At 41.7% G+C, this 20705-nt stretch overlaps 2 protein-coding genes and 1 pseudogene across 2 annotated transcripts; 1 reads left to right on the top strand and 2 right to left on the bottom strand.

Annotated features, from left to right (window-relative positions):
* Window positions 1-6887, bottom strand: part of LOC112069821 (gamma-aminobutyric acid receptor subunit alpha-6-like) — a 15934-nt pseudogene extending 9047 nt beyond the window's left edge.
* A 431-nt stretch (window positions 6888-7318) lies between these two features.
* nudcd2 (NudC domain containing 2) lies at window positions 7319-11442 on the top strand. The gene is made up of 4 exons (XM_024137194.2): window positions 7319-7739; window positions 10253-10301; window positions 10471-10622; window positions 10834-11442. Exons 1-4 carry the CDS (start codon window positions 7551-7553, stop codon window positions 10915-10917), a joined length of 474 nt encoding a protein of 157 aa, XP_023992962.1. The 5' UTR covers window positions 7319-7550; the 3' UTR covers window positions 10918-11442.
* Window positions 11443-12801: 1359 nt separating this feature from the next.
* LOC112069817 (cyclin-G1) lies at window positions 12802-19993 on the bottom strand. Its single transcript, XM_024137192.2, has 6 exons — window positions 19839-19993; window positions 17368-17631; window positions 16834-17087; window positions 14395-14473; window positions 13944-14054; window positions 12802-13168 (listed from the first exon to the last, which is right to left on the bottom strand). The coding sequence occupies exons 2-6, from the start codon at window positions 17629-17631 to the stop codon at window positions 12977-12979; spliced, it is 900 nt and encodes a 299-aa protein (XP_023992960.1). The 5' UTR covers window positions 19839-19993; the 3' UTR covers window positions 12802-12976.
* Between the last annotated feature and the right edge of the window lie 712 nt (window positions 19994-20705).

Below are 20705 nucleotides of genomic sequence, written 5' to 3'. Positions count from 1 at the left end.
AGAGGGTTGTAATTCATCCCAACCACAGGGACAGAGGGTTGTTAATCATACCAACCACAGGGACAGAGAGTTGTAATCATACCAAACCACAGGGACAGAGGTGTAATCATCCAAACACAAGGTACAGAGGGTTGTAATCTACTCAACCAAAGGGACAGAGGGTTGTAATCATACCAACCACAGGGACAGAGGGTTGTAATCATTACCAACCACAGGGACAGAGGGTTGTAATCATACCAACCACAGGGACAGAGGGTTGTAATCATACCAACCACAGGGACAGAGGGTTGTAATCATACCAACCACAGGGACAGAGGGTTGTAACCCCCATAACCAACCACGGACAGAGGGTTGAAATCATACAACCACAGGACAGAGGGTTGTAATCATACCAACCACGAGGGACAGAGGGTTGAAAATCATACCCAACCACAGGGACAGAGGTTGTAATCATACCAACCACAGGGACAGAGGGTTGTTAATCATACCAACCACAGGGACAGAGGTTGTAATCATACCAACACAGCAGAGGGTGTAAATCATACCAACCACAGGGACAGAGGGTTGTAATCATACCAACCACAGGACGAGGTTGTAATCATCCAACACAGGGACAGGGTTGTAATCAACCAACCACAGGACAGAGGGTTGTAATCATACCAACCACAGGGACAGAGGGTTGTAATCATACCAACGCACAGGACACGAAGGGTTTTTTAAATCATACCACCACAGGGACAGAGGGTTGGTAATCATACAACACACAGGGACAGAGGGTGTAATCATACCAACCACAGGGACAGAGGTTGTAATCAATACCAACCACAGGGACAAGAGGAGTTGTAATTCATACCAACCAAGGACAGAGGGTTGTAAATCATACCAACCACAGGACAGAGGGTTGTAATCATACCAACCACAGGGACAGAGGGTTGTAATTGCAGATACCCAACCACAGGGACATGAAGAGTTGTATAATTCATACCAACACAGGGACAGAGGGTTGTCATCATATACCAACCACAGGGACAGAGAGTTGTAATCATACCAACCCCAGGGACAGAGGGTTGTATCATACAAACACAAGGACAGAGGTTTGTAATCATACCCAACCACAGGGACAGAGGGTTGTAATCTACCAGCCACAGTGCGTGCAGGATAGACTCTTTGTTGATCAGAAGGCTACTTGTGACAGCACCACCACCATAATCAGAGGGATGTACGTCTGAATCAGGGTAGTAGCCTAGCTTCCTCTGTAGTAGAAAATGGACTACATGACAGAGTGAACCTGGAAGATAAACAGAATAAGTATCAGTAGAGAGCAGCGGTGAGACAGACCACAACAATGATATGGGAAAGGAGAAGATGTGGAGGAGAAGAGAGAGAGAATGAGGAGAGGAATGTCCTTGGGTGTCCTTGGACCTGGAAAGGCTGTAGAGATATAACCATTTAGAGACATATAGTGAAGATATCTGACTGCCCCCTACCCTGAGACAGATAGAGAAGAATACCTCTATCCTGAGACAGAGCAGATCAAGAATAACAGCCCCCTACTTGTCTCTGATCTGCTCTGTTCAGGGTAGGAGGTTACAGAATAACAGAGAGAGGTGGGAGTGCAGAGGAGAAGAAGAGGGGAGAGAGGGGAGGTAAAGAGAGAGGGGGAGAGAGGAAGGGAGTGTAGTGTGGTGGTGTAATGTGTGATGTAGGTAGTGTAAGTAGTGTAGTGTAGTGTGTAGTAGTGTAGTGAAGTAGTGTAGTGTAGAGTGTAGTAGGTAGTGTAGTAGTGTACGTGTGTAGTGTGTAAGTAGTGTAGTGTTAATAGTGTAGTGTTAAGTAGTTAGTTAAGTGTAGTGTAGTGTTGTAGTAGTGTAGTGTAGTGTATGTAGTGTATAGTGTAGTGTAGTGTAATGTAGTGTAGTGTGTAGGTGTTAAAATTGTAGTGTTAGGGATAGTGTAGTAGTGTGTAGTAGAGTAGTGTAGTAGTGTAGTAGTATAGTGTATAGATATTGTAGTAGGTGCAGTAGTGTAGTGGTATAGTGTATGTGTAAGTAGTGTAGTGTTGTAGTAGTGAGTGTAGTAGTGTATGTGTCGTAGTGTAGTAGTGTAGTGGTAGTAGTGTAGTGTAGTATTTGTAGTAGTGTAGTAGTGTAGTGGTAGTAGTGGTAGTGTAGTAGTGTAGTGTAGTAGTGTTAGTGTGTAGTGTTGTTGTTGTTGTAGTAGTGTAATGTAGTATTGTAGTAGTGTAGTAGTGTAGTGTAGTGTATGTGTGTAGTAAGTGTAGTAGTGTAGTGTAGTGTAGTAGTGTAGTGTAGCTGGTGTAGCAGTAGTGTAGTAGTGTAGTAGTGTAGTGTAGTAGTGTAGTGTAGTAGAGTAGTAGTGTAGTAGTGTAGTGTAGTGTAGTGTAGTAGTGTAATGTAGTGTGTAGCAGTAGTGTAGTAGTGTAGTAGTGTAGTGTAGTAGTGTAGTGTAGTAGTGTAGTGTAGTGGTAGTGTAGTTAGTGTATGTAGTAGTGTAGTAGTGTAGTGTAGTAGTGTATGTGGTATGTAGTGTAGTGTGTGTGTGTAGTAGTGTATAAGTGTAGTGTAGTAGTGTAGTGTAGTAGTGTAAGTAGTGTAAGTGCAGTAGTGTAGTGTAGTAGTGTAAATGTGTATTGTAGTGTAGTGTAGTGTAGTAGTGTAGTAGTGTAGTGTAGTATGTAGTAGTGTAGTAGTGTAGTGTAGTAGTGTAGTAGTGTAGTAGTGTTGTGTAGTAGTGTAGTGTAGTAGTGTAATGTAGTATTGTAGTAGTGTAGTGTAGTAGTGTAGTGTATAGTGTAGTAGTGTAGTGTAGTGTTGTGTGTAGTAGTGTAGTGTAGTAGTGTTAATGTAGTAGTGTAGTAGTGTAGTGTAGTAGTGTATGTAGTATTGTAGTAGTGTAGTGTAGTAGTGTAGTGTGTAGTGTAGTAGTGTAGTGTAGTGGTGTGTGGTAGTAGTGTAGTGTAGTAGTGTAATGTGTAGTAGTGTAGTAGTGTAGTGTAGTAGTGTGTGTAGTAGTGTAGTAGTGTAGTGTAGTAGTGTAGTAGTGTAGTAGTGTAGTGAGTGTAGTAGTGGTATGTGTAGTAGTGTAGTGTAGTAGTGTAGTGGTTGTGTGTAGTAGTGTAGTGTAGTAGTGTAATGTAGTAGTGTAGTCAGTAGGTGTAGTAGTGTAGTGTAGTAGTGTAATGTAGTAGTGTAGTAGATGTAGTGTAGTAGTGTAGTGTAGTAGTGTAGTAGTGTAGTGTAATGGTGTGTGTAGTAGTGTAGTGTAGTAGTGGTAATAGTGTAAGTAGTGTAGTAGTGTAGTAGTGTAGTGCAGTAGTGTAGTGTAGTAGTTGTAATGTAGTAGTGTAGTGCAGTAGTGTGTAGTATAGTGTAGTGTAGTAGTGTAATAGTGTAGTAGTGTAGTAGTGTAGTAGTGTAATGTAGTTGTGTAGTGTAGTAGTGTAGTGTAGTAGTGTAATAGTGTAGTAGTGTACAGTAAGTGTAGTGTAGTAGTGTAGTGTAGTAGTACTGTAGTGGTGTGTGTAGCAGTGTAATGTAGTAGTGTAGTAGTGTAATAGTGTAGTAGTGTAGTAGTGTAGTAGTGTAGTAGTGTAGTGTAGTATGTTGTAGTGTAGTAGTGTAGTAGTGTAGTGGTGTAATGTAGTAGTGTAGTAGTGTAGTAGTGTAATGTAGTAGTGTAGTGTAGTAGTGTAGTAGTGTAGTAGTGTAGTGTAGTAGTGTAGTAGTGTATTAGTGTAATGTAGTAGTGTAATAGTGTAATGTAGTAGTGTAGTAGTGTAATGTAGTAGTGTAGTAGTGTAATGTAGTAGTGTAGTAGTGTAGCAGTAGTGTAGTGTAGTAGTGTAGTGTAGTAGTACTGTAGTGGTGTGTGTAGCAGTGTAATGTAGTAGTGTAGTAGTGTAATAGTGTAGTATAGCAATGTACAAATAGTCTCTCTCTCTACCTCTTTCTCTCTCTCCCTCTTTCCTACAGTGGGTCCTGACCTGTGTTGGACTTGAATGTCTCCGTGGATAACCTCTGTCCCACCAGGTCATACTGCAGCAGACTGATAGACTCCTGAGGACAGTCTACAGAAGCTTCCAGACCCTTCCTCCAGGTAAAGGTGATCTCACTGCTCGTGTATGCATCTGATGTATTCAGAAACAAGTTCATTCAGTTGTCGTAACATTCGTATATATAATGTTGACAGAAACTACAGGACATCGTAGGCGTCTGAAATAGTCCCTGTTCCTTAAATAGTGCACTACAAAGGGGGTATAGAGCAAACTGTTTTGAGGAAGCTGGAGCACAAGGATGTGAGTTTACCTGTTTCAGTGCCATAAGCAAACTTTTTTTTATGATGAATCACTTCAAAATTACTTTTAGGGTTYTCAAACGATAAAAAAAATGCAATGTCATCGATGTAGTCGCAGGATTTGCTGTAATTAATCGCGATTAATCGTGAATTTGCTCAAAATTTTTGCTTTTCCAATACCAAAAACATTCCATGAATACGACAGCCCTAATTCCTTTAGAAAAAGAACCAGAGAAAGGAGATCCTAGACTGACTACTCACAGCTGCCGAACTTGAGAGGACAGGCATGTCCGTCCATAGGGAAGTCCATGAGACTCATGGGACACTCTGCACTGATGGTTAGTCTGAGATACACATAGAATACATTACACTTCTGATTTCATCATCTGTGTAAAAACTGTGTATACAGTACAACACAACTGGTTTCCTCTGTGCAAAGCAGCACTGCAACTGAATTTTATTTTTCATTGTCTTAATTGACAGTCTTAATTGACAGTCTTAATTGACAGTCTTAATTGGCTACAAAAAAGGGATTTATTTAAAACACTTCTTCCTGTAGGTACCTCATGGTGAAGGGGTTCTACAGGAGGGTCCAGGGAGGAGGGACTACCTCATGGTGAAGAGGTTCTACAGGAGGGTCCAGGGAGGAGGGGCTACCTCATGGTGAAGGGGTTCTACAGGAGGGTTCAGGGAGGAGGGGCTACCTCATGGTGAAGAGGTTCTACAGGAGGGTCCAGGGAGGAGGGACTACCTCATGGTGAAGGGGTTCTACAGGAGGGTCCAGGGAGGAGGGGCTACCTCATGGTGAAGAGGTTCTACAGGAGAGTCCAGGGAGGAGGGACTACCTCATGGTGAAGGGGTTCTACAGGAGGGTCCAGGGAGGAGGGACTACCTCATGGTGAAGGGGTTCTACAGGAGAGTCCAGGGAGGAGGGGCTCGGGGCTCAGGTTACCTCATGGTATAGAGGACGGTCCCGTTCTGCATGATGCGAAACAGCTTGTTGGGAGTGGTCATATTGTGTGCGATGGACTTCCTGGAGTTCCTGAAGAACGTGTCGGGTGTCCAGATCTTATCCACCATCTTGTTGTTGAGACGCAGGATCTCCACGGCGCCGTCGTACTTCAGCCTCTCGTCCACCCAGGTCTGTCGGAAGAACATGTCTATGGTGTACTCCTGAGGAGGAGATAGAAGGCCGGGCATTAGATGACTGATCACCAGACAGGTTCTGGATCTAGAATGTAGATCTAGAATGTATATTCTACAGTCCTGAAGAAGGCCAGAGGAATGTGCAGTATGATATGCAGGTCCTGCTCCAAACCACAGACATAATACATGTGTTTATAACTAACAATCTATAGTTAAATCCATTCAAACAAGCCAGTCCAGAGAGATGATGAGATGATTATGACAATAACTACCTATAGATATTCATTCATCAATGCATTTGAGTATTCAGTTTGCTTGACATATTGATTTAGAGTCTAAAATAAACATTCTGCCAGGCCAGGACCCTCCCCTGGTTAGTGTATTGAAACAGACTAATCAAGCAGACWAATCTACAGTATAAAGCAGTCTGCCCATAAGGCAGCTAGCTGTGCAGTGGAACATTTTATTTTTGTTATTTTTATTTAACCTTTATTTAACTAGGCAAGTCAGTTAAGAACAGATTCTTATTTACAGTGATGGCCTCCCCTGGCCAAACCCTAACCCGGACAACGCTGGAGCAATTGTGCGCCGCCCTATGGTACTCCCAATCACAGCCGGTTGTGATACAGCCTGGAATCGAACCAGGGTCTGTAGTGACTCCTCTAGCACTGAGATGCAGTACCTTAGACCGCTGCGCCACACGAGAAGCTCAGTTGTCATCCATATGTAATAACTGTATGTAAACATAACATATAAACACAGTTGCTAATGTACATACATTATGTGACAGAGAGCCTGTGTGGAAATATGCTGAGTCTCTCTTACCATTTCCACATCTGATACTGGTCCAAAGCTGGTGACAAAGATATCTGTTTTCACCTCTGTAATCATATCTGAAAAGGATAAAGTGATTTTAATTGTTGCCCATAAAAATATGGAAAAGCTGTAAATAGACTATAATCAATTATTTTAGAGAATCTAATCAGTTAAAAATACTGTACAATGTAATAGCCCAACTATGCTATTTCCTACTTATTCAATGAAAAGTTCTGTAGATGTAAGATATAGGAAAATAAATCAGAATAGAGGTCTAGGACAGTCCCACCTCCGGATCCTGGCCGCAACCGGTTGTCATATCCATCTAGTAGACGGTCCAGAATACGGGTGATGTTTTCACCTGCGTAGCTTTCTTGTCCATAGACACGGCCAACACTGAAATCAATACAATCATAATTGATGGAAGTTTKTACTGCCCTGTGTAAGCCTATAAACTTAGTAGGTTGAACCTATTAGGATTGGTATGTTTATTATCATACATCATTTKTATACATTCAATAAACTATAGAGGCCTACCCAATGATACAATTAGAAAAAGGTTATTTTACTCACCAGGTCAAAGTGACCAAAATCAGAATCATGATACCCATCCTTGCCAGCAGGTTATGCAAAACCTTCCCTGTGAAACTCTGAGTTMAAATTAAATAGTCAGCCTTTCTCTGTCCTCCGCTAGTCTAAACTGAATGTATTTTAAACACAAGGATTTGTGAAGTAATRGAATTAGGAGATTAGCACAGAAAATCCAACCCATGTTTAGACTGGGACACTTGTTAGGAAAATAGAGTGATGACAGAAAAGATGGGGAAATGTAAACATTTGAACTGTTATTGTATACTCGGGGAGCGATACTCTTCCAGTTGTTAAAATGTATAAWCTCGGAWGGAATTTCAAGGCTATTTGTGTTATTTTTAGATCAAGATTCTTGACCCCTTGAGCATTGCGCGTCTAAACAGCAGGTGGCGCTATCTGTTCTATTTGGCGGTTGAGCCACCGGAAACTCAACTAGCGAGGAAGTAACTCCAGGATGTTTCTGGAAGAACTAACTGACGGGCGTAAACACTGTCCCATACAACTTTGGTAATATTGTCTAGCCAGCTTATGCATATAAGTATATGTTTTGGGATGGTTACATATCGTTATGTCGGTACAAGTTAGGACCTGAACATCGTTTGAGAGAATAAACAACATTTAGCTAGCTAGCCGGTTAGCTAACTATCAGATCAGGAGGCGTGAGAGGGTCGCTAGCCAGCAGCATGTCGGTCCACTTCGAGGAGAGAAGTGGTGTTGTCCCYTGTAATACACCATGGGGAAACTGGTCTCAAACCATGGAGGAGATATTTATTGAAGTGAATGTACCACATGGGACGTCTGGCAAAGAAGTCAAATGTAATCTGGGATCCAAACAGATAGAACTACACGTCAAAGGACAACAAGTCTTCAAGGTAACGTTAGACATCACAGCAAACACATTTCAAAGTAAGGTAGTGAACGTTAATAAGGGTTAGCTACATGAACAAAATCAGACCATTCTGGAATAAAAATGGATGGACCCCCCTTTAGCAAAAATATATTTAACCTAAACCCTCCCTGAACGTTTGGAGAGAAAAAAACAAMTGACCCTCCTTTACCCCAAATACTAATCAAAACAAAGTGGATAGCAGAGAACACGTCTACCGTTTAAACTCACTTCTTGGACAGACCAAAACCTTAGATATGCAGTTTTAGAAAGTGTTCTAAGTCCTAAGCATTACATGGCAACGCGGGAATTTGGATGGCACACAGGCCTGCGGGCCATAAGGTTATGGATTCGCAGACCACGATGGACAAGAMTAGGGGTGAAAATATCTCCTTTATAGTGAAAGCATTGCATGATTCTATCATCATGTTTGCAGGTCCGAGGGAAAATACATGTTTTTAAAAATGTCATGCAAGTCTACTACATTTTAGAATAATATTTTTTAATACCACACAAATGACTGAAATGACAGGCTAAAAATGGGCAGAGATAGTCCTAATGTCTTATCATATTCTCCAATGCCAAATCACTGTGTCTGGTTTGCAATGAATCTGTCCCTGTTTGCAAATAATTACATCTGAGATGTCATTAGGAATTTGACCATGGTACTTAAAAAATTAGGCCTACCTTTCCTACCCAGACATAGGTCTACCTTTCCTTCCCAGACATAGGCCTACCAAAGCAGAAAAATGCTGGCTACTCTTCCATGTCTTATCCCAATGAGAGAAAGTCACCTGTGTTTCCTTAAAAGCTGTCAGGGTTTCAACTTCTATTTTACCAAAAGTTAATAGCTTAATCAATTTGATTACTTCCCAAACAAAGTCTATTTTGTCTCCTCGGCTAAAGGTTGTAGCTCCGCCTCTAAACATCAAAGAAAGGAAACCGTATGCATCAATGTAATGTCTTCACGGGCATTTTAAACCTTGTTTCTAGAATAAAACATAGCAGATCAAAACGCTGTTATACAGTAGATCACTTTATATAATCAGATCTGTTTTTATTTTCTTCAAAATCTTAACCTAACAAGGGGTTGGTCTGTGCTTTTTGCCATTTTCTTTCATTAAAGGTATGCCAATGGCATACCCCCTCAATTCGAGTTTTGGTTTTAACTTACCCTACCTCCATGTCAGTGACGACAGACTGTTATTTAAAGAGTGCATGGTGGGTGAAAGAATTGACAGACAAATCTATGGATATAGCAGCCTAATTTCATCTGTCAAACAGGTAGGCCTACTCTTAATTCTTAAATAGAAAGAAATAAGCTCCAACACAAAGCCCTCTTATTAATGAAGTCTAATTAAAATGAAGACGTTGAAATTAATTATGCTTATTTGAGTTGAACTTTTAACACCGTGAGCTGTCGAGTTGGAATGAATTGTGTCGTTGCTTCCAACGTCAGTAACGCTGATCAATACATCAGGGGGTAAGAGACATAGTTTTTAATCAAATCAATTATAGTAGTAGCAAGCTGTTGAAGTTGATCTCCCTCCTCTTCATGCCCTCCATCTCGAACAGAACAGTCCACAAGCAAGATTCTTTTCAGAGAAACCTTTTCCCTGACCAGCCATTGGTTAAGCAGCACACAAAACAGTTTTTGATCAGCAAGAGCTGAGCAGGCGGGGGTTCATGGTTGGAGTATCCATTGCCGTGTGTAATGCAGCCTAGTTTATTTAACACCATCCCAGCAGCGATCTTAGAAATATAACTTTGGTCTGTGCTTCTCTGAGCATGCACTTCGTAGCCAATAGCGGCTATGGATCATTTGATTGAGACCACCTAAATAGCCTATAGGCACACTTGATATTGCACGCCCAGCGGAAAATCGGAGATGAGGGGCGGCATCGGGCACACATCAATTTATAGCCTAATAAGCATTTCATAAATTACAAATGACATGACCCTCCCCTGAACTAGATTAAAAGACTAACCCCTCTCCTTGACTGAAATTTAAAAGCATGACCRTCCAGGTAACCAAATGTGTACATGCCGAGGCCATCCTTCCAAAACTCATCTAGTTTTACCTGCATAGGTGACTCCCAGATAATTACCATTACATGTATTTTCCCGAGTACACATTATTTAAAGTAACGCGCATATAAAGATGTAGCTATAACATAGTTATCTACAGTCCAGAATGGTTTCTTGGTGAACGTGCTTCGTTCTCTGATTCAGGTTAACCTAACGTAGCAGGTGTTAAAAGGCACCTGAGCAGAGTTCCCACATCTGTTTTTCCAGGGGAAACGGAAGTTAGGTTGAAAATACTGTATCCCTGAAAAACAGTTTTCTGGCAAACCCGTACATGCTAGATTCAGGTGAATTTTGGTAGTCATGTGACTGTAAACTGCAAGCTTATTGGTCCATTTTTAATTCCGTTTGTTTGCTTTGATTGGCTGCAGGTAGGATTGTATTTGCTTATAGTCATGTCTCTTGTACTTCCAGGGTAAATTATTTGGCATCACTGTTGCTGATGAAGGAACGTGGACATTAGGTGGGTTTCTACTAATTCAATCAACACAATGGTTGAATGTAAACCTTGCATAATAAATCCGTCTTTCACAAGATATACTCATTTCTCATCCAGTGGATAAGTCATTAGCAGATATTGGTTGAAAATAAAGCCTAAGTGATCACTCTCCCCCTCCACACGTCTTTTCCAGAGGATAAGTGTCTGATCCGTATCGTGCTGATGAAGACGAACAGGGAGGCAGGTAACTGCTGGTCCTCTCTGCTAGAGGGAGAGTACTGTGCTGATGCCTGGCTCCAGGACCAGATGCAGAGGAAACTAACTCTGGAGAGGTTCCAGAGGGAGGTGAGTTATGGTAACACCACTAGTCATTTCCATAGAGGTGATCAGTGATACTATATGAGACAGTCCCACACAGAGCCTTAACACGGACTAAACTTCAATAGCCTAAAAACATGGATAGATGAAGGCATATTAACATGCAGGCTTTCTTCTGTACTGCTTTCACCTCCACATTAAATGAATGTTGCCGTGTCACTTCCCACTCTGTCAACAGAACCCTGGCTTTGACTTCAGTGGAGCAGAGATCTCTGGGAACTTTGCAGGTGGTGGGCCAGACTTCTCCAGCTTGCAGAAGTGACAGTTAAACAGCAAAAGGGACCTACCCACTGTACAGTATGCCCGACTGTCATATGGACACTGTTGAGGCTTGCCAAGGCCTACAGGTGAAGAGATTGTGCTGCATTCATAACCAAGTGGGAAGGTGGTATTTACCACATACGACTGGGGATAATCCGTTTGAAGGCCCCTCCAACTGGTAATTACCGGTGGGAAACTGTTTTTATTTAATATCGGCTATCATCCCTGAGCGCCGACTTCTCCCACATGCTGACCTGTCACCTACAAATGAAATTTCAGCAGTTATATCTAAATGTTTTTGAACACTAATTTGTTTACAAGCACGATAGTTGATGCAGCTTGGTGTTTTGTAAATGTTCAAAGCATATGAATGCATACAACTGGTAATTACCACCTTCCCGCTAGGTTATGAACTCAGGATGAGCAAGTTGCCTTTGGGCAAAGAATAGACAATGATTAGAATATTCTATCATTTGAAACTATAAGCCATACCTGTACAAACCCACACCCTGCCTTTTCTTTCAACCCTTGTATGCATTTTGTTTTTTTAATTCTTTCAGACTGCATTGCCATAATTCAGTTAACTAGCTGTCGGTATGGAAATCTGCTGTGAATTTATAATAAATTGTTGAAAAGTTGTCTTCATGGATTTGGTTTCAGAACATTGACAGTGCGACCAAACAGCTTTTCAATATAATTTTATTGAAAGGTACAAACTCATGAGTTGAACAGGTGGTGTAATTCCAACTTTAAGGCAAAGTTTTCACATTTCAGAACATCAACTTCAAATTCTTAACGAACCACTTCATTTGTCAGATCAATTGGGGGGCCTATGGTCAAATGCAAATCAAACTAACTTAATTTCCTATATCTACTGTGCTTTACCTAAGTGACTTAGAGTGCATTTGCAAATGGTTGTTTTCTAAAGGCTAAGATTTTGCCACAAATCAAGGTAATTCTACATCACATTTTGTAATCGTGATCCATCTGTAACCGTTGTTAGTAATAGTCAACATTACATTAGAAGATAGTGGTTGTGTCCAAAATGGCACCCTAGTGGGGTACCATGTCAACCACAGCCAGTTTCAGCATGCTATCCTGCAAGCTAAAACCAATGCATGTGCAGGATCATCACATCACTGAGGAAACCTCAACAAACGTCCTCCACAAGTACAAAAAAATATAAATATTTCAATAGTAAAAAAAGAAAACYTTCACCTTGGGTAGAGGTGTGTGCATTTTTAGGTCAGTTCATCAACCTAGGGTGGAAGTTAAGGGTTTTGGGTCCGATTTCTTGGTTCCATTGTTTTTGCATTTTCACAAAACCCTTCTCCCTCCTCTTCCACACAGTGGACTGAGGACCTAGGTGGTTCTATACTTCATTGCTTAAAACCAGCAACCACGATAGAATACTATGCAGAGTATTCATGTTGGTACTGATTCAGATAAGAACATACTGTATACACGCGTGCAAGCATTTCAACCAGGAAGGATTTAACCTTCGCTAGATGGCAGCGGATAAACCCACTCTTGACCGGGCATTACTCCCTTAGTGTGCCTTCTCAATGGCACCCTATTCCCTTTAAATAACACATCGGCTCTTATCAAAAGTAGTGCACTATATAGGGAATAGGGTGCCATTTCAGATGCACACTTCGTCAATGAAGCAGATGTAGGCTAATAAATAGTGAGCTTATTCAAAAAGTACCATGAGAACAAAAACCAGGAGAAAGGGGGAAATAAGTTTATAGGTTTTCCCCTTAAAGAACTGCATCATCCATAATGCAGTTCTGTAAGGGAAATGGGTTAGTGATMGAGGTAGGTGACCACGTAGCAACAGTAGAGTACAAGAAGTTGTCGTTTTTTGGGGGGCTTTTTGGCTATTTCTCCCCCATTAAACTGAAAAACAAAACATTTTTAGGGGAGAAGAGGTGGTAACCTACTTCTTTTATATCTACTCCTAGTCGCTCTGGATAAGAGCGTCTGCTAAATGACTTAAATGTAAATGTACTTTTGTATCGGTGGTCACCCAGCCCCGGTGGTCACCCAGCCCCAGGCTTTCAGTAGGCAGACTCGGGGATTGTGGGCATATGGGCGATCTTGTAGTAGCTGTGTTTCAACGTGCGTTGCGTTCTGCCAGAGAGGATCCAACGAAGCCTCTGGCTGTTGGGCCTGGAGACCCTGGTGGTTGAATACTCAATCAGACACTTCATAACCAACTCTGTCACAATAACCAGGTCTCCTTCTCGGACCTGAGGAAATACGAAGAAACAGAGAGGAAAAAACAGAATTATCATCCGTCAGAGTATAAAATAAAAAAAATTAAACCTGCAAATCAGAGAGCATTTCTTGGTCCGTTTCCCCCTTTCTGTATTGCATCATTAAAAACAATCCAGAGGGTTCCCAATTCCAGAGGTTCTTTAGTTCTAAATGGCGCGGGAACTACATGATCAATCAACTTGCCTACATTTTCCATGAACCCTCAACATTAGGTAATCCGGTGGGCAATAGTCCTTGGGGCTCCAACACGCAGAGCTCCACCTCAGCTAACAGTGGATGTGGCTCAAAGAGCACCTTATTCTCTGTAGTGCACCTTATTCTCTGTAGTGACTGCAATACTTGACCAGGCCCCATAGGGCTCCATTCGGCACACAGCCACAGTGTAAACACCTTCCATTGCTGGGTTGTGTTCATTAGGCACCAAACGGGGGAAAAAAAACAACCTTGGACTTGTCCAATAAGAAACTTGTTTTATTTGAGCGCGTCTTCTCTCTCGTTTTCCATTGCAAAACATTTAAAACATTTACTGTTGTATGCCCTAATGAACAAGACCCTAGTTAGTAATCCTGTTACAACAGACATGTTTAGGGAGTGATATGACACTGGGTGGTAGCCTGAATCCCGGATCTTTTTGTAACCTCTTGCCAACAGCTATTCCCCAGTGTTTGGTGTGACAACATAGGCGCAAGACAGTACAAACAGATCTGAGACCAGGCTATGTGGCTAGACTGGACAGTAAACACTCACAGTGAGTTGCTGCTGGAGAGAGTGGAAGGTGTTTAGCAGCTTGTCTATGTGCTCATGGTCATGCTGCTCCTGAAGCTCCAGGGCCAACAAGGACAGGGCAAGCAGAGAGGGCTGTGGAGAGAGAAAGAGGTGGGAAGAACGAGAAATTAGGTTAGTATGAAAACAAAATATTAAGAGTGATCTTTTTATATATACATTTTACAGTCGGTTTGAAACTATTTTGAGTAAGTCTTTCACCCACACGCTCAAAGCTCACCAACCCCCACCCCTTRCCCAAGTGCCCTGCCCAAAATAGGCCTAGATCCAATGTCACAACATGAACTAGCCTACATACATCCCTTGCTCCTGTATTTTATAGTCAAGTTAATTGGTTTTCCTTGACACATAGTATTGAGAGATTCTGAATTAGACCAAAACACATGTTTTGACACAGAGAACTACAGTATCTTACCTTGACTTTGGAGAAAGTGAAAGAGCAATGGCAGGCTTTCAGCTGTGCTTCTAGTCTCTCAACGTTCATGATCTCCTTGCTATGGAGAGAGAATTTGTTTTAATAAATTCTGTTCCAAGTTGCTTGTCGAGTAAGGCATAAGAGATAAAGGGAAATTGTCATATGTAAATGACGAGATGCACTGAACAAAAATATAAAACGCACAACATCTAAAGTCTAGTTTCCATGTTTCATGGGCTGAAAGAAAATATGCCAGAAATATTCCACACACACAAATCATATTTCTCAAATGTTGTGCACAAGTTTGTTTACATCCCTTTTAGTGAGCATTTCTCCTTTACCAAGATCATCCACCTGACAGGTGTGGCATATCAAGAAGCTAATTAAACAGCATAATCATTACACAGGTGTACCTTGTGCTGGGGACAATAGACCACTAAAATGTGCATTTGTCACACAACACCAAAGATGTCTCATGTTAAGGGACCGTGCAATTGGCATTCTGACTGCAGAAATGTGCACCAGAGCGGTTGCATTTAATGTTAGTTTCTGCCATAAGCCGCCTCCAATTACATTTTAGAACATTTGGCAGTACGTCCAACCAGTCTCACAACCGCAGACTACATGTACGGCGTCGTGTGGGTGAGCGGTTTGCTGATGTCAACGTTGTGCACAGAGTTCCTAATAGTGGTGGTGGGGTTATGGTGTGGGCAGGAATAAGCTATGGTCAACGAACACAATTGCATTTTATCGATGGTAATTTGAATGCAGAGAGATACCGTGACGAGATCCTGGGTGCCTATTGTTGTGCCATTCATCCGCCACCACCACCTCATGTTTCAGCATGCACGGCCCTATGTCGCAAGGATCTGTACACAATTCCTGGAAACTGAAAATGTCCCAGTTCTTCCATGGCCTGCATGCTCAGACATAACACCCATTGAGCATGTTTGGGATGCTCTGGATCGATGTGAACGACAGCGTGTTCCAGTTTCCGCCAATATCCAGCAACTTCGCACAGCCATTGAAGASGAGTGGGACCGGTGACCAAGACGCATATCTGTATTCCCAGTCTTGTTAAAACCATAGATTAGAGCATAGAGCATAATGAATTTATTTCAATTGACTGATTCCCTTATATGAACTGAAACTCATTGAAATTATTGAATGTTGCATTTATATTTTAGTTCTATATACAGCACCAGTCAAAAGTTGACACCTACTCATTCAAGAGTTTAATTTTTACTATTTTCTACATTGTAGAATAATAGTGAAGACATCATAACTCTGAAATAGCACATATGGAATCACGTAGTAACCCAAAAAAAGTGTTAAAAAATATATTTTATGTTCTTCAAAGTAGCCACCGTTTGCCTTGATGACAGCTTTGCACTCTTGGCATTCTCTCAACCAGCTTCATGAGGTAGTCACCTGGAATGCATTTCAATTAACAAGTCTGTATTATGGCAAGGACTGTATACCACCACCCCTACAGTGTCACAACACAACTGATTGGTTCAAATGCATTAGAAAGGAAAGAACTTCCACAAATTAACTTTTAACAAGGCACACCTGTGAATTGAAATGCATTCCAAGTGACTACCTCATGAAGCTGGTTGAGATCATGCCAAGAGTGTGCAAAGCTGTCAAGGCAAAGAGTGGCTACTTTGAAGAATCTAAAATATTTTGATTAAAAAAAAATTGTTACTACATGATTCCATGTGTTATTTCATAGTTTTGTGATGTCATCACTAGTATTCTAGTATTCTACAAAGTAGAAAGTAGTAAAGAATTAAGAAAAACCCTTGAATGAGTAGGAGTCCAAACTTTTGACTAGTAGAGTATATGTGAGAAACTGAATTTTAGATAAATGCGTCAACTTTATCCAAATCCCCCTGATATCCAGCCACTACTTTTAGAGAGTATTCACAGCATGTGTTTGAACACAAGCKGTCACAGGCTCAAATCAGCTGCTTTGTGGAACGGTTTTATAATGAACAAATAATGCAACAGRTGATTTATCTACTAACCTAGTGCACAAGTTGYCTGCAGGTATTTAAAAATAAAAAAATATTCCCAATTATGAAAAAACGTATTGAAAATCATACCGTGGGTCTCTCAAAATACCCTGGTGTACGGTATCTATCAGGGGTGTCAAACTCATTTTGCACCGGGGGCCGCATTTGGTCTCCCACGAAGTCCGGAGGGCCGCACAAATTTGGTGATTATTAGCGATCTGGACAGTTAAGAAACTATGCATGTAGGTCCATTATCATTTCTACCGTTTGACATTTTATATTGAGTTAGTATCTTATTCAAAACACCCACGGGCCACATTGGACCACCCTGTTATTGACCCGCGGGCCAAATGCCATGTGTTTGACACCCTTGTTATATACGGTATACCGTCCAAGCCTACTATAGCTACAGTCATCGTACCAGTCATCTTCAAGCGTGTCCTGTATCCGGCTGTAGAACAGTCTGAGGAAGTGGAGGGCCGTGGGGGCTTGGACCTTCCAGTYGAGCTTCTGCAGAATTATCTTCTCCATCCTCATCATGTCGGACACGGTGAAGCGGTTCTGGCTGATCCGGATCAGCTCGTTGGRCATGGGGACATTCTTCCCCTCCTCCGTGGTCTTCACAGCGATGTAGAAACAGGACAGGCCCACGCATGACAGGTGCTTCGGCTGGATCTGGGGATGGGAGAAAGGTTAAAAGGTTATGTTTAAAATGAGTTCTTGAATGTCATTCATTTTAGGGGTAATCGTTGAAATATTTTCACAGTGAAGTGCCRGTACAACATTCTGATATTACAGAATAGACATGTGTATGGTTTTACAGTCCTTGCACCAAGTTAAGTCATTTGTTTCCCTTTTCCCCTTCCCTTCCCTTGCTTACTCAGCTAAAACCAAATGAATAAAAAGACAGATGGAATCATTCCTAATCAAACCCTGTCTGATGTCCAGGTCTTACCTTCATGACAGCGAGGAAGCGGTCCAGCAGGTTGACGGCCAGGGAGAAGGTCTCTGCTCTGAAGCCAAAGAACCTGGTCAGAGACAAGAGGTCCTTCACCTCGTACTCCCTGAGCCGGGTGGTCATCCTCAGGCCGTTGTCATGGGCTGTCTCAATGATCCTCAGCCCGCTCAGCTTGGGCTGGTACCTGAACTCCTGGTCAGTTAGAGCCTTCAACTGCACAGCAAAGGGCAGAGCCCCTGGTCCAGTCACTGTGTGACACATCTGTGGAGAGGAGAGAATGTAGTTAGGCCATTATTAATCCATGGGAATTGATTATATTGTAACGACCCTGGGTTTATAAACACTGATATCGACTGCCGCTCCAGCATGCTTTTGGGGCACAGTCGATAGCGCGCTGGACTTCGCGCTAGAAGGTCGAGGGTTCAAGATCTGCTCCCTGCTTGTTTCATTGCATTGGCGTCAGAAGTGTCTCGCTAGCCCGAAGTCCAGCGCGCTATCGACTGTGRCCCAAAAGCATGCTGGAGCGGCAGTCGATTTCCGCGCTTATAAACCCAGGGTCGTTACAGTATGTAATCACCACCGGTGGAAGGGGGACAGAATGTATGTTATTAATTCAAGGGAATTGATTAATTAGAGAGGTGGGTATAATTTGTGGAACATTCCAACAGGAATCTGTTCCAAAAACTTCGTAAAGTACAAGGATGCCAACGAACAACTCATACAAAAGTAACACGAACAATTCACCTAGCTAACTAGCTGCCGAAAAGGCATCAACTCACCACGTATCTTATTCTTAATGTTTGTCCATGGGCTACCAGAGTGAGGAGAGACATTTTTCGGAATTAACGTGTTAAGTGAAAAACMTAATGAAATAGTCCACTCCCCAAGCGGTATCTTATTCGGCCGCTATACAACTTTGTATGCGTTGTTTGTTGGCAACCTTGTTATTTACGAAGCTTTTCGAACAGATTCCTGTTGTAACGTTACACAAATTATACCCACCCCTAATAAGAGCTTAAATATTACGCGTTTACCACAGTTACCATTTCATTATGTCTGTGTAAGAAGAGGGATAGTATTGATCATATTTCACTTGATAAACCATGAGTAGCCTAGCCTACTTATTTGAGATCAACTTAAAACAAGTTCGGGGGATGTTTCGGCAGTATGTGTCACAATGGTACTGGTATGTTGGAAACGTGTCAATATTTTGGGGAAGTTACTGCCCAAAGCTATTACTCTTCCCTAGTAGAGTCAAGACGGTTCCTTCATCGATCTAGATCGGGGAATTCAACCGGGGATCCGCGGAGCTAGGCTACTGCAGGGGATCCACCATTTTTTAATTTTAAGTTTTAATTTCAATATTTGTTTTATATTGTTAGCAACAGAATGAATTATACCTACAGTAGAAAATATGAGAATATCTTTCTAATGATGTCAACTTTATCAACTCCATATAGGCTATGACTTTTTTTTCTTCGAAAAACCAGCTAAAACGCAGTTCTTAGCGAAAATGTGTTTTGAGMTACCTTTCTAGCTAATACCCCATGTTTGAGTTTACACTCGTCCAATTATAWAATGTGGAGACGTCAAAAATAATGAAAAGTATCTACAATTATTTCTCAAATGTTGATTACTTCTCCTTGCCATTATAATTCACCTGATGATAAAACGTATGATGTGGGTTCCTGGATCGCCGGTTTACCTGGGAGGGGGTCCCTGGGTAAGATAAGGTTGAAGTCCCCTTCTAGATGATTACAGTATATCGTCATTCCCTACTGTCACCATGATCTCTCGAATTGTTAACGAACTGGATCGAACTGGTCTGAATCCTACTATAGGGGTGGCAACTTACTACTGCATGAGACATGTCTGGACATGTTAAAAAGTAGGTCGTCTATGACATACCCCTGCCAAATGATATAATTATGTCTGTGTAAACCATTAACAACAGTTGAAATGGACAATAAACATGTACCATTTAAAATAGAAAACGACAAATCTTTACTAGTGTGAAATGTGAACAAAAAAAGGCAAGGAGCCATGCGCCAGTACACACGCAGCGAGGTCTGCGTGATGTGTCAGGACATGTTCCCTGCCTATAGAGACCAATGGAGGTTTCGAAACACCGAGGGTAGCGACTTAAACGCAGCTAATACTACAACAACGTATACATATTTCTGATCCAAACACCACGTGTCTGCATTATCAATTGATTTTAGTGTTAAAATTGCATCTACAACAGAGATTATTCACAAAACAGGCGCTTTTATGAGTTGAAGGCACAGCAAATGGACAGTAGGCCATGGCAAAATACACCGGTAACCCGTTAAGGCGACAAAATAACTAAACGACCATTTAGGATAACGTTGAAACAATATGGCTACATAACGACACGGTTTACCATTGTAACTAGCGCCTGGAAGCCAAAGAGAAAGAGGTATAATGGTGAAAATGAGTGCTCTTACCTTGTCTTTGATATGAGGAGCGTTGGTTGTTGCAGTGGAACGTATCAAAACGGATTAAAGACAATAGTTACAGGAAAAGAATACAGTATGTATTTTAAATAAGAAAGCTTTCAGCAAACGTAATTGTACCTCCTATGCACACCCCTTACCCTTGGCGTAAGGCGAAAAAAAAAGGGGGGTTTCATCCTTTAGTACAAGACCATCCCCAAAAATAGCAAGGTCTAATTGGCCAGTGGTGAATCGACACACCCTACTTCTCAGTTTGCATTCGATATAAACCCATCAATCAGCAAGAAAGTTACACCCTTCACAGTAATGGGTGGGGTTATGTTATCATGGGGAGAGTAGAGGCAGGCCTTTGGAGAAAGAACGATCCCCGGCACCTTGGAACGCAGAGAGAGTTCCTTTTCGAACCCACTGTACTATCTCCAGGATATGTGTCATGCCATATTGTGGACACGCTGAACAGTTTGTTGCACACGGTCTATGGTTGCACAATGTAAATGGCATCTATAGAATCATTAGACATATACCTGTGCAGTGTGTCAAACTACTGTTATAAATTGAGTTTCCATCAATGTAATGCATGTCAATTATTTATGAACCATTGTGCATTTAGTTCCAAACATCCATTTGCAGATTGTCTTTCTTCTGTAACATTTTCACAATGAATATAAAACCAACAATTCAGAAAGGTACACTATTTGGTAACTGGAAACCAGTAACTCTGTGCCTGGACCATTCAGCCATTGCTCTGGACTCTAGAACAGTCTAGAAAGCCAGGGGCTCAAGGGGGAGAGAGTGCGTGGCGCTTTGACACACTATAAGCCTGTGTAGACATGAGAAGAGGTACAAACCAAACTTAAG

This window comes from Salvelinus sp. IW2-2015, unplaced genomic scaffold (assembly GCF_002910315.2).
Source record: "Salvelinus sp. IW2-2015 unplaced genomic scaffold, ASM291031v2 Un_scaffold1126, whole genome shotgun sequence".
Classification (NCBI taxonomy): domain Eukaryota; kingdom Metazoa; phylum Chordata; class Actinopteri; order Salmoniformes; family Salmonidae; genus Salvelinus; species Salvelinus sp. IW2-2015.
The sequence above is the reverse complement of the archived record's forward strand: the minus strand, read 5'-3'. Positions and strand labels throughout refer to the sequence as shown.